General features: G+C 40.9%; 1 protein-coding gene across 3 annotated transcripts; it reads left to right on the forward strand.

Annotated features, from left to right (window-relative positions):
• The first annotated feature begins 1155 nt into the window (after positions 1-1155).
• myo5c (myosin VC) lies at positions 1156-13740 on the forward strand. Of its 3 annotated transcripts, XM_027273096.1 has the most exons (40): positions 1156-1314; positions 1780-1890; positions 1986-2157; positions 2255-2399; positions 2477-2633; positions 2726-2869; positions 2948-3029; positions 3138-3245; positions 4082-4185; positions 4279-4544; positions 4642-4723; positions 4816-4956; positions 5049-5171; positions 5283-5366; positions 5532-5663; positions 5810-5907; positions 5994-6080; positions 6175-6286; positions 6406-6617; positions 6712-6877; positions 6988-7134; positions 7210-7374; positions 7460-7553; positions 7644-7707; positions 7797-8071; positions 8169-8232; positions 8310-8390; positions 8475-8655; positions 8749-8842; positions 8935-8998; positions 9080-9248; positions 9329-9413; positions 9494-9592; positions 9711-9865; positions 10106-10195; positions 11387-11537; positions 11635-11920; positions 11999-12173; positions 12261-12341; positions 12433-13740. In XM_027273096.1, the coding sequence occupies exons 1-40, from the start codon at positions 1288-1290 to the stop codon at positions 12583-12585; spliced, it is 5226 nt and encodes a 1741-aa protein (XP_027128897.1). In that variant the 5' UTR covers positions 1156-1287; the 3' UTR covers positions 12586-13740. The 3 variants fall into 3 exon arrangements, with proteins under 3 accessions (XP_027128897.1, XP_027128898.1, XP_027128899.1); XM_027273097.1 differs by lacking the exons at positions 12261-12341; positions 12433-13740 and having other exon boundaries at positions 11635-11927; positions 11999-12167; XM_027273098.1 differs by lacking the exons at positions 1156-1314; positions 1780-1890; positions 1986-2157; ... (1 more) ...; positions 2477-2633; positions 2726-2869 and having other exon boundaries at positions 2974-3027.
• Positions 13741-13742: the final 2 nt, after the last annotated feature.

Consider the following 13742-nt stretch of genomic DNA (forward strand, 5'->3'; position numbering starts at 1 on the left):
GTTTTAGTTATGTTTAATATTGTCTATTATTCTCAATGGCAAGCTTACTGTTGTAATACAAGGGTACATATAGAGGTGTAAAACTCATTGACATTAGATATCTTTAATGGGACAAATATAATAAAAGGGGTATGCAGTCTAATCCTTCTTTATTTATATATATATTTTAAATATATATATTTCTGTTATATCTATTATTTCCTTATTTATTCATCTCTATTCACTCTTGCCCTTGCCCTTCACTCTAGGTGACTTTATGCTTTGCTGTTTGCATGTTATCTTCTGTTTCCCATCTCTCCCCCGATCATCATCAAATGTTCAACATATGAAAATGTCTGAAACACTTGATTAATCTGTCGGTTTAATCTTTTCGCTGTGCACACCAGGAATGTGTTTATGTGTTTCCTTGTAGAAGTCTTTAAAGCTCTTGCATTCCCTCTGACTTCACCGGTGGAGTTTTGTTTGGATAAGTTGGTATAAGGTGGTGAAATATTTACTTCTCTTTAAAAACCTAATTTTTGTGGTGAATCAGTGGCTGACCTGAGTTCACATATGGTAAGCTGACTGCAGTCTGTATCCGGTTTCTTTTGTTGTCACAATCCTTGATCAAACGAGCACACCCACTCCGTCAAGCCGCTGTCACAAGACGGGAGGGCGGAGTCACGCAGTCAAAAGTCCGCAGCAGGTGAGCGACAAGTCCACCAGGAAGACACGAGACTTACCTGGAAGGTGAGTGACGGGGCTTTCAGAATAAAAGCACCGTGTTTGTCACTCACTGGTTTCCAATCCATTTAGCTCAAAGATTAAACACTGACTTCTCAAAAACCACATCAGAAGTTATTGTGAGTTATGAGATCAACCAAAGAGTAGATCAGTCGTAATAATAGTCACATATCTGAATGTAAGAAGTCAGTCTATGAAACACAATATAACACTATATAAATACACAGTATAACATTACCAATACATATAATTGAAACTGAAGCTTTATTAATTTAATTTAACCTGTTGGACAGACACTTAGATGCATATTTAAAGAGGTATGTGCGCAGTCAAACTGTGTGTTAATGTGAATTTAAAAGCGACTAAACGATTAACTATTTATTTTGAAAATCACCACCGGAAAAGCGATGTAACTTTGTCTATCTGTTTTGACTCCGGTGACTCTGCCATAAGTTTTGGAGACGCGGGGAGGAAATTTGTTGGCAACCTGGAAAGTAAACTGTCACAACAGGTGATAAACAAAATATACAGAGTGAGGACAAGTTAAGACAGCAATGCACAAACATGGCTTTGTTGGAACTATACACACAGGTAAGAGGAAAGAACAATCCCTGTTTTTATTACAATGGAGAAAAAGTTCAAGTTGTTTCACAGAGACATATGGAAACTTTGACACGCTCAGAAAAGTTACAGGGATGCTCAACTTCTCAAATGTAAAGCTTCATGACGTGTTAATATATCATTGCCAGTTTGTAATCTGATTAGATAAGACTATCATGACTTGGTGTTGATTAAAAATAAATTAATGTCCTCATAGTTTATATTCATACAGGAAACAACATTACTTTTACAGTGTTATATAAGATAAGACAAGATAAGATAGATTTTAATGATCCCATACTGGTAAATTCATCTGTCACAGCAGCTCGTACACACAAGGTGGATAAGAAATTACTCATAAATAAAAAAAAGATGCCATGCAGGTGTGTGCCTGTAGTCTATAGAGAGTCAATAACTCATAGTAAACACTGTCTCTATTGCTGTCTTCTCCTATAGTACAACAGAGTGTGGATACCAGATGCAGAATCTGTGTGGAAATCGGCCGAGATTAAGAGAGACTTTCATTTTGGAGACACTACTCTCCAGTTGCTTCTTGAAGATGGCACCGTGAGTAAAACTGTGACTAATAAAACTTTCACGTGTGGATTTATGGTGGTGAGAAGCAGCACCTGACTCTTTTTACATAACCTGTCTCTGTACAGGAGCACGACTACCCTGTTGACCCATCAAAACCTCAACTCCCTCCTCTTCGCAACCCGGACATCTTGGTCGGGGAGAACGACCTCACCGCTCTCAGCTACCTGCATGAACCTGCAGTCCTGCACAATCTCAAAGTGCGATTTGTGGAGTCCAGAATCATCTACACCTACTGCGGTACGGTTGGAACAAATCTTTGGCTGTCAGACTATAGCCAAGCAATGAGGTGCAGGTTGTGATCTTGGCTCATCGTGTGCTGTTTCCTCATTTTCAGGTATCATACTGGTGGCTGTAAATCCATACAAACAGCTTCATATCTATGGAGATGCAATCATTCATGCCTACTCAGGCCAGAACATGGGAGACATGGACCCTCATATATTTGCAGTGGCAGAGGAGGCTTACAAACAGATGGCCAGGTAAAAAAAAAGCTGTAGTGATCACGTAAAGTAGAATTTACACTCTTATAACAGTGCTCATCACCTATTATTCTCAGAAACCACAAGAACCAGTCTATCATCGTCAGTGGTGAATCTGGAGCCGGTAAAACAGTGTCTGCTCGATACGCTATGAGATACTTTGCTGTTGTAAGCAAGTCTGGAAGTAAGACTCGAGTTGAAGACAAAGTCCTGGCATCCAATCCAGTTACAGAGGTATGATATGAGTGGACGAGTGAACTGGCTTGCATTCATTAAGACATCTTATATTATTTTGATAATGATCACATGAGGTGATTTTCTCTCAGGCAATAGGGAATGCAAAGACTACCAGGAATGACAACAGCAGCCGTTTTGGGAAGTACACAGAGATCAGCTTCGACAAGAGGTACCGGATCATCGGAGCAAACATGAGGACCTATCTCTTAGAGAAATCCAGAGTTGTTTTTCAGGTACGAGACTTAAGATATCTTAGATATCTAAGAATCTTATATCCAATCCAACAACAATGACACTCTGATTTCATACAGGCAGACAACGAGCGAAACTATCACATATTCTACCAGCTGTGCTCCTGCGCTCACCTGCCAGAGTTCAAGAATCTAAGACTGTGTGAGTGTTTGTGCCGATTCACATCTAAGTCTTACAATCATACGCACATTTATTGTGAGATTATTTTAGTTTAAGTCCACCTGATTATATATTTTTTTTCATCTGTAGTGAGTGCAGATAAATTCCAGTACACCTGCATGGGCGGAGAGATTACCATTGAAGGTGTAGATGATGAGAAAGACATGGAGGAGACACGACGGACCTTCTCACTGCTGGGTAAAAAAAACGACTTCATCTGTCTGACTTTAACTTTCTTTTAGTGTTTAAACTTTTGTGTCACACATGCAAAGGAGAGACGAGACAGAGTATGGAAGAACAATCTGCTGACGTTCATTAAAGCAAACAAACAGACGAATGATTGGGAATCTTGTTCAAGTATTTCACTGATGAACAACAACTCAACTGAGACCATGAAGGCAAAAGTACAATTAATTTACTGTTTAGCAACTCTTTACACTATATAAAACAAAAGTGGGAGAGATAACTGGACATTGAAATCCCCCCAGACAAATGGTCTCTTATAATCCACACCCAGATAGCTACTGCACAAGGTACTACTTCTCACAAAGTTGGACAGACTTTTGTTGGAAGAACTGTGTGAGATTTTTCATAACCCCAAAAAGAAAAAAGTCTGGAGACATTGTGGACAATTAATGGCAGACCTCATATTTTTTGATCCTGCCCTTCTGGACTCAAGTACAAAGCTACCATCAAAAGGATTCTGGGATTCAGTATTGAATTTACTTGTCTCTCTTTCTACTTGGGAAACATATCAAAGAAGATAGATAACAGAAAAAAGGCAATTACTGGATGCTGGCCTCTTAGAGAACCTCCCAATCATAAGCCAATGGATAGATATTATAAATAGCATCTACAGTATGGAACACAACGTTTAGTTAGTACGGAAGATGGAAAAGAAAACTGAGCTAACTGGGATACATACTTGGCTAATGAGGAGTCTGACAACTGAAATTTTAGGAAATACAAGTGTGAATGTAAATGAAAGTGTATCATCCTGTGTCTTATCCACATATGTACCACTGCTTCTCCAGGGTTGAAGGAGGACTTCCAGTTAGATGTGTTCAAAGTCTTGGCGGCCGTTCTGCATTTGGGAAATGTGGAAATCAGAAACTCTGGTGACAAATCATCAGTTCCTGTGAGCCTCAACCCACCATGGCTTAAATTGTTTTTCGTTTGCGATGTCAGATCTGATGTGTGAAAGATTAACCTTGATTTGTGTATCCTCCAGCCCAGTGATCCACACCTACAAGTCTTTTGTGAGTTGCTGGATGTGAGCTTAGAGGAGTTGGTGCGTTGGCTGTGCCATCGGAGGATCGTTCTGGTAGCCGAGACAGTGGTGAAGCCGGTGCCCAAGAAGCGGGCAGTAAATGCTAGAGATGCCCTCGCCAAACAGATCTACGCCCATCTGTTTGACTGCATTATTAACAGGATAAACAGAGCACTGCAGGTTCCAGGAAAGCAACACGCTTTCATCGGCGTTCTGGACATTTATGGGTAATGCTGATACAACACTTTTCTCTTGAGCTGCTTAATAATTCAGATATTTTTTAGCTGAATTCTTTAATCTGATCTCGATGTCCTTTGTCTTCAGCTTTGAGACGTTTGACATCAACAGCTTTGAGCAGTTTTGTATCAACTATGCAAATGAAAAGCTCCAACAGCAGTTTAACTTGGTATGCATCTCTGTCGTCCCTAATCATTGCAACACACAGTGTACACCCAATTATCAGCTCAGCGGGTTATTCTCTTGTCTTTATTTAATCAGCATGTGTTCAAGCTGGAGCAGGAGGAATACATGAAAGAGGACATCCCTTGGACGCTGATTGATTTCTACGACAATCAGCCGGTCATTGACCTGATTGAGGCAAAGATGGGGATCCTTGACTTGCTTGATGAAGAATGTTTGGTAACTGAGTGATTTAAATTTTTTACACTTTCGTTTCTGTTTTAATTCCCCCTCAGATGTGTTTCATCTATATGTGTGTTTTTACTTCACAGTTTCCTCAGGGCACCGACCAAAGCTGGCTGCAAAAGCTGTTCAACTACCTCGAAGCCAATCCTCTGTTTGAGAAGCCCAGGTTATCAAATGAGGCGTTTGTGATTCAACATTTTGCAGACAAGGTGTAGTCTGGTGACACATTTATTTACAAAAATTAACTCCTTTTATAATGAGTATCTAATGCCTCTGGATCCTGACAAATGCATTTTTTAAACTATGTATCCATTACATAGGTGGAATATCAGTGCAGGGGTTTTCTTGAAAAGAACAGAGACGCTCTCTATGAAGAACTTGTTGACATTATGAGAGCCAGTAAGGTAATCAAAGGCCCTATTTTCTTGGGCGTTAAATTTTTCCACTATATCACAGTGGTTAAAAAATCAAAATCAAAATCAAAATGTAATGTGTCATTAAAGCCAACCCATGCAGCATTGTATTTTATCTCATTCTAACACATTTCCTCTGCTTGCTACTGTTATCAGTTTCCTTTTCTGGCCAACTTTTTCCAAGAGGAGGAGCGAAACACTGCAAACAGTAAAGGTATCAAAGTGAGGCCCGCCAGGCCTGGAGTGAAACCAGCCAATAAACAGCTGAGAACCTCTGTGGGAGATAAGGTGAGCATGTTTACTCGCTGTCACCACCCACTACACATTGACCTCTCTTATTCTGTATTATAATATTCTGTATTTATGTATAGAACAAAACTGAGTTTGCATCTTGAATTTTTATCCTTTCTCATGAACTTTGTGGTTGAATGTAGTTCTGCAGCTCGCTCTCTTTACTGATGGAAACTCTGAATGCTACCACCCCTCACTATGTGCGCTGCATTAAGCCCAATGATGAAAAACTTCCGTTTGAGTGAGTACAGATGAAGCTGTGTTTGACTTGATGCTCTGCGTCCACCTGTCTTTTCTGTTTAAGTGAGCATTTGTTTGTTCTTTGAGGTATGACTCCAGGAGGGTGGTGCAGCAGTTGCGAGCCTGTGGAGTCCTTGAAACTATTCGTATCAGCGCACAGAGCTATCCTTCCAGGTGATTCTCTATTATTAGATTCTTTAAGAGCCAAATTGCAATATTCTAATCTCTATATTCTTGTGTTGTAATGACAAAAAAACGATGTTCACAGGTGGACATACATTGAGTTTTATAGCCGATACAGTATCCTGATGTCACATCAGGAGGCGGACCGAAGCGATAAGAAACAGACCTGCAAAAACGTCCTGCAGAGGTTAATTCAGGTTAGCCACCTTCTTTGCTGCCTTTATACACAGTGTCATGCATTATTATCATGCACTGCATGGTTGTAAATTATTCAATCACTGCATGTTTGTTTGTGGCCTCATGGCTACATCTCCAGGATCCCAACCAGTACAAGTTTGGTAGGACTAAGATTTTCTTCCGAGCCGGTCAGGTAGCTTATCTTGAGAAGTTGCGGCTGGACCGGCTGAGAGGAGCCTGCGTGACCATCCAGAAACACGTCCGAGGTTGGAGCCAGAGGAGGAAGTACCTGCGCATGAGACAGGCAGCAATCATCCTCCAAGAGTACATCCGTGGAAAGAGGACAATCCGGTTAGAGGTGTTCCCTTACAGTTTTATTGTCCTGCATCCTCTCTTGTATCTCTTGTGGTTCTGACAAGCACTTGTTTTGTTAATCAACCTGCAGTAAAACAGTGAGTGCAGCGACTCTGAAGCAGGGCTGGGCATCAGTGGTGATCCAGAGACACTGGAGAGGCTATCGCATGAGACAGATCTATCTGGTAGTCCGTGTGGCCTCCATCACCATCCAGGCCTTCACACGAGGTTGGATGGCACGTAAACGGTACAAGAAGGTCTGTAGCTGAAGAATCATTACTTATCCACTTGTGTCATTTAATATGACAGTCATACAAAATGCAGCCAGGTGTGATTCACGCCCCTCTGTCTCGTTGTCCATTCTCAGATGATGGAGGAGCAAAAAGCCCTGGTTCTACAGAAGTATGCCAGAGCGTGGCTGGCACGACGGCGATTTCAAACCATGCGTCGGCTGGTGATTAATGTTCAGCTCTCTTACAGGGTGCAGCAGCTCAGAAAGAAGATTGAAGAGCAGGTAAAGATGCTTCCCAAACTTAGTCCAGCTGTGGCTTTACATAGAGGACGTAACTGAATCCCTGTATCCCCACAGAACAAAGAGAACCGTGGATTGATGGAAAGACTGACAAGCTTGGCCAACTCCCACGCTCAAAACATGGATAGGGTTCAGGGTCTGGAGGCACAGCTGGAAAAATTAACCAACCAGAAGGCATCTTTGGAGGCAAAAGAGAAGAAAGGGAAAGAAGATACTACTCTGGTTAGTCTTAAATTGGATGTTTAAAATTTAATGTTGTTTGCTCATGAGACAGTCTTTAAAAAGCACATTTTTATTCTCACTCTAGATAATTGCACAGCTTCAAAAGGAAACACATGCATTAAACCTTGAAAAGCAGAACTTGGAGAAAAAGTTTGAAGCTTCAACCAAAGAGGCCAAAGGTAATAGTCAGAGTCAAGCTTCCTACTGTATGTACTGTATGTTATTCTTATTGTAATAACAAATCTGTGACCATTTTTACACTCTTACAGAAAGCTTTGATCAAATAAAGAGGAATCTTCTGGAAGAGAAAGAATATGAAGCAAGGCTTAGAAAGTAAGAGAGCAAATATGTCTTCAAGTCAAGCCAAACTTTGACTCAGCTGTTCAGTTTGTTCAGTTAGCTGACGAGATGATTCTTGGCAGGATTGCAGAGAACAACATTGAGATCCATAAACAGGACCACGAGAAGGAGGTGGAAACTCTGAAAGAGGAGATAAAGAGACTGAAAGAAGAGCGAGTCAGTCTGCTGAGAAAGATAGAGGAGGGGGGCCAGGTGAACTCTGACCTGCAGGAACAGGTCGTCCAGCTCACCAAACATGTCAAGGTCATCCCCGAGCTACGCAGAGATCTCAGCAACCTTCAAAATCAGAGAAGTAACATGGACCGAAGGATGAAGGAACACTCGGAACAAGCTAGAGGTACTGGCTTTTACTTTTATACCTTCAGTTAAGAATATGATACATACTTATACATGTATAAAGACGGTGATGATGCTCTCTGAATATTTTTCTGCAGCTAAAATGAACGATATTACGAGACAACTTCTTGGTGGTGTTGTTGAAGAGGAGGTTCTTTTGGGGTAATCCAAATATTTCAGGTTGCTGGATCTCTCCTGTAGTTGTTTGGCATTTTATCTCACACATTGTTTCTCTGAAGGCTTGCTCCAGACAACTCTGAGAAGATTTATGAAGTCGAAGATCTTCTGGAAGCCTTTGATCGCCTACAGAAAGCCACCAAGTGTGTTTTTACCCACCAACAATTCACTTAATATCAATGTTGTCCAATTTTGTACCTGTTTGACAAACCTTTGTTTGATGTCAGAATACTGGAAAACCACCAGAGGGAGCAAAAGGAAAACTACGAGACACAAGTGGAGGGCTTCAAATTGAAAGTGGACCACCTTCAAAATGAGAACAGCGAGTTGCAAAAGCTGTTCCAGGAGAAAAGTAACATCAACGAGAAGATTCACCAAGAAGTGTCCAGGCTCAGCAATGACAACTTGGTGCATTATCGCTTTCTTGATTCCATGTTTCGCTTCTTGCGATAAACGAGGTGCAGAACATACCATGATTTGAGCTTGCGATGTGATCCACAGGTTATACCGGAGCTGAAACTGCAGGTTTCAGAGCTGCTGAGGCAAAAACAAGAATTGGAGGTCCATGTAGAAGAGCAGAAGACAGAACTTGAAGGTAGATTGGTGTATTTCTCCCTGAGCTTTTTCAGATTTAGCTCTTTTGCAGATTAGTATTTGATGTCCTCTTTTGTCTGTGTTCTCCGAAAGAAAAAACTGAGGAGATCACGAGCGTTCTTCAAAGGAAAATTAAAGAAGAGAGCTCAAAACGCAGGTAAAATACTCAGATCGGGGTCTGTTTCTTGATTAAAGAAGTGGTCATTTCTGAGCTGCCCTGATTTTTGTTGCTTTTTAGACACTTTGAGGAGAAATCCGAAGAGCTGGAGGAGTTGAAGAGGGAGCTTCAAGGACAAGTAGAAGAGCTGAAAGAGGAGAATGATCACTTGAAGAGACACCAGCAGATGGAGAGCGAAGCCAAGAGCAAACTGAGACAGGAGACCTCACGGTTAACTGCTGAGAATATGGTGTGTGTGTGTTTGTGGATCAAATGGAGGATTACAGTTTAAAAGTGTGAATGCACTGATGGTGACAAACTTTCTTTCAGGACTTTGAAGAGCAGCTTGACCAGAAAGACAGATTAATAAAGAGGCTGCAGAATCAAATTAAGAGTCTGGAAACATCACAGAAAGGTAGATTTTTGGCGTGTACTTGTGCAATGTAAAATAAATCGGTCTCCTCCGTGTTCATCACTTTAATGTTTCTCACACAGTGAAGCAAACATCCACGCCTGCAACTTCCAAAGATTACCTCGGCATGTTGGAGTACAAGAGAGATGATGAACACAAACTCATTCAGAACATCATTCTGGGTATTCGTCTTCTGTTTTATTTTTATTATTTAGCTACTTTAAAGCGGTGATTTGTGTGAGTTTGTCAGGGAATGCATCAGTGTGTATAACAACAAGATGAAACTCGTTCTTCTCACAGACCTGAAACCCAAAGGTGTGGTGGTCAATATGATCCCGGGTCTGCCAGCTTACATCCTCTTCATGTGCATCCGCCATGCTGACTACCTGAACGATGAAGCCAAACTCCAGTCTCTTATGAATGCAACCATCGGTGCTGTTAAAAAAGTCATCATGGTGAGGTTAATTCTCCGTCTAATAGCCTTTATCTCTGCTGTAGATTTGCTAAACAAATAATCCAAAAGCTATTCAGAACCGCATCTAAGATTGGGTTGACAGGAGTGTTGTTTACTTTCATTATTTTATTTTGTGATGTTCACGATCTGAAACGGATAAACAGTAAGCTGCATAAATAAAAGAAAATGTCACATCTGTACAAAGAAATATGTATATTATATATTTACATATTCATTTCAGAGTCACCACAAAGACTTCGAGTTGCTTTCATTCTGGCTCTCCAACACGTGTCAGCTGCTCAACTGTTTGAAGCAGTACAGCGGTGAGGAGGTCAGTATTTGTGTCTCAGCTATAACTTCATGTACAGAAGCAGGCTTTTTTTTTATTTTACTGAAGGTCATTTTATTGCTATTTAAAATCATGCAAAATTCAAGAAAGCACAGCTGGATAAAGACAACATATCCCCCCACCCTGCCAGCCCCCTGTGTTTCTGCTTCAGCAGAGCCCCGTCCCTTTTATAATATAATTATACCATTTTATAACTGAACAGAATCGATTCCAGAAACAATAACATGTACGAGTCAATGTGACAACAATTGTAGGTGAGACACAAACACAAAAGGAAAATAAAAATAGAATTACTACTAATTAAAGGGCAGCACAGTGGTGCAGTGTTTTGCACTGTTGCTGCACAGCGAGAAGGTTTCCGTCCCAGCGTCCCCCGGGTCCTCTGGCTTCCTCCCACACTCTGTGTCAGCCCTGTGATGACACTGCCTCTCTTCCCAATGTGAACTGGAATTGGTTCTTTATAAGGATAAGCAGTTAAATGATAAAAAAAAAAAATAAAAAAAAAAAAAAAATTAATTAGTAGTAAAAAGGTGGCACGGTGGTGCAGTGGTTAGCACTGTCGCCTCAGAGCAAGAAGGTTTGAACCTCGGCTGGAGCCTTTCTGTGTGGAGTTTGCATGTTCTTCCCGTGTCTGCGTGGGTTCTCTCTGTGACTCTAAATTGCTCGTAAGTGTGAATGCTTGTTTGTCTCTGTGTGCCCTGTAATAAGCTGGCGACTTGTTCAGGTAGTACCCGGTCCCTGGCCCAAAGTCTGCTGGGATAGGCTTCAGCCCAACGTGACCCTGATGAGGATAAGCGGTTACAGATAATGTATGGATGGATAGTAGCAATAAAATAATAGTAAAATAATATCCATCATGGGGTCAGTACAGTATATCAGGTCACCATACAGCATCAAATTTGTGAGCATACCCTCTCGTAGAATAAAAGTTTTTCTATGTCAAATGAGTGTATAAGGTATAAGGTCTTTAATTCATTGCTAAAAAGACTGGAGGGAATTTTTCCTCCATTCGATAAATCTTTCAGCTCAAAGAGATGCAGAAGCTGTTATATTTTTTGCCTGGCGATTGAGATGTATATCTTGTGGAGCTATTCCAAATAGCTGCCAGCGTCTGGCATAGTAGCTGGTATGTTTTGACACTCTCTGTCTTGTTTTGCTTTCTGTTCACAAAAGGAGTTCATGAAACAAAATACTCCTCGTCAGAAGAAGAACTGCTTGCAGAATTTCGATTTGTCCGAACACAGACAGATTCTCAGCGACCTGGCCATCCACATATACCACCAGTTTATAACGATCATGGAGAAGAGCCTCAACCCTGCAATTGGTATTTTACACCGTTCACCATTATCACATGCAGACTTTGATAGTATCAACCTCTAGAGGCAACCTGAAATATGCTGCTCTGCTTCCTCTTCCGACAGTACCTGGTATGTTGGAGCACGAGAGTTTACAGGGGATTTCCAGCATGAAGCCGACGGGCTTCAGGAAGCGCTCCAACAGCATCTACGAGGACACAGAGGCGTACACCATCTCCTCCATCATTCAGGAACTCAGCGTCTTCCACTCCATCATGAATCAGCACGGCATGGAGCAGGGCCTCATCAAACAAGCTGTCAAACAATTGTTCTTCCTGGTTGGTGCGACCACTCTCAACAACATGATGCTCCGTAAAGATATGTGTTCCTGCAGGAAAGGGATGCAAATCAGGTCTGAGGTGATTCTTTGGAAAATAAAGGAGTATTCTGTGCAGACAAATATGAGTTTATAGCTTCTCTGTTTGTTCAGGTGCAACATCAGTTATCTGGAGGAGTGGCTGAAGGAGAAGGAGCTGCAGAGCTCTAATGCTATGGACACTTTGAGACCTTTATCTCAGGCCGCCTGGCTACTGCAAGTGAACAAGTCCACTGACGACGACGCCAAGGAGATCACTGAAAAATGCACCGAACTCAACCCCGTTCAGGTACTTTATTTATGCCACACATGCAGCATTTTCTATTTTTAAAAAAGGTTTCACACTGTAAAACAAAACTCACATTCAAATTTGTAGATTGTCAAGATTTTGAACTCCTACACACCCATCGATGATTTCGAGAAAAGAGTGACGTCGTCGTTTGTCCGCAAAGTTCAGGTGAGTCTCTGTTGTTCGTTTTTCTAATTTTAAAATCATCAAATACTTGAACTTTAACTAAATGTGGCAGTCTCTTGCATTCTTGTTGCAGTCATTACTCCAAGATCGTGACGGGTCCACGCAGCTGATGTTGGACTCAGATTATCGTTTCCAGGTCACGTTTCCTTACAGCCCATCCTCACAGGCTCTGGAGCTGCTGCAGGTGCCCAACAGTCTTCATCTGGGTTTCCTCACCAGAATGTGACGCCGCCAGCGTGTGACCTCTCACTCCTCATGACTAACTCATAGTCCTGTGGCCTTTGGCTGTATCTTATTGTACATATAAATATGTAAACACTTTTAATAAACTATGCACACCATATATTTAAAATTTAGATTTTTCAAGTACTGTACAGAGGTCATGTCACACCCCCAACGCACCACCTCCAATATATCGATTATTATAGTATTTTATTAGAGTAGCAAACAACAGTTGCATAATAACAATAAAAATAATTTGATTTATATAGCGCCTTTAAAAAGACAGTCTACAGAGTAGTTTGACAGACAAGCACATGCAGGATACTCAACAGAGAGCCAGGAACTGAGGCCAAACAAAATTAAGATTAAAGAACATGGTATTGGAAATAGTCTGATGTCCAAAGCATAGTCACCTTTTTATCTAAGCCTCAATTTTATAATAGCCAGGAGGGACTCACCTGAGGACTGGGGAACCAGACTGGCTCATAAGAGATCAACATGTCTGCTATGTAACCTGGAGCCAGAACCAGATTTGCTTTAAAAGGTGATCAGTAAAATCGAACATAACCCCAGTTCCACTGAAGAGGGACCAGGGTTGGTATGATGAAACCAGTAAGACACCTAGCTGCTGCATTATGGACTAGTCGGAGCAGTTGATCCACAGAAAATTCAGCTTCTTCATTGTGAGGATTTGTCTTTTTTTTTTTAAATCATTGCAAACTAAGTTTCTTTGGATTTTGAATTGTAGGTCAGACAAAACGATATAAAACATCTAAAAATGGCTGCCCTTGACATTTCAAGGTGTAAATACAGTTTTAAAGCTATCCTTGCAGTGCTTGGAAATAAAGTCTGATGTTTTTTTTTTATTTTGCAGGCTTAAATATTTAATATATCATATTTAAGATGTTAAAATAAAGTCTAAAAATACTGAAATATGAGCCGATACCCAGATGTGTATTTCACCTTCCCCCGGCTTCCAACAACAACAAAGACATGACCTCCAGTGTTAAAATGTGAAATCAATAAAAATTCAACAGTATTTTTATGCATTATATACCATTTAAATATTTTTTTATCTCAGTTTGTCTCGCAAAACAGCTGTTAAACATGATGCAATGTTGAAAGCATTTAAATAAATATCTTTATCTGTTATGGAGTACC

Source organism: Larimichthys crocea, chromosome XXI (genome assembly GCF_000972845.2).
Source record: "Larimichthys crocea isolate SSNF chromosome XXI, L_crocea_2.0, whole genome shotgun sequence".
NCBI lineage: Eukaryota > Metazoa > Chordata > Actinopteri > Sciaenidae > Larimichthys > Larimichthys crocea.

Bases quoted from the DNA above. Each gene is read 5' to 3' on its own strand.
- myo5c (XM_027273096.1), top strand. From the start codon at position 1,288: ATGGCTTTGTTGGAACTATACACACAG. The intron at 4,186-4,278 runs GTGAGCCTCAAC...TGTATCCTCCAG, and splicing joins GTGACAAATCATCAGTTCCT to CCCAGTGATCCACACCTACA. The intron at 8,843-8,934 runs GTAGATTGGTGT...GTTCTCCGAAAG, and splicing joins GCAGAAGACAGAACTTGAAG to AAAAAACTGAGGAGATCACG.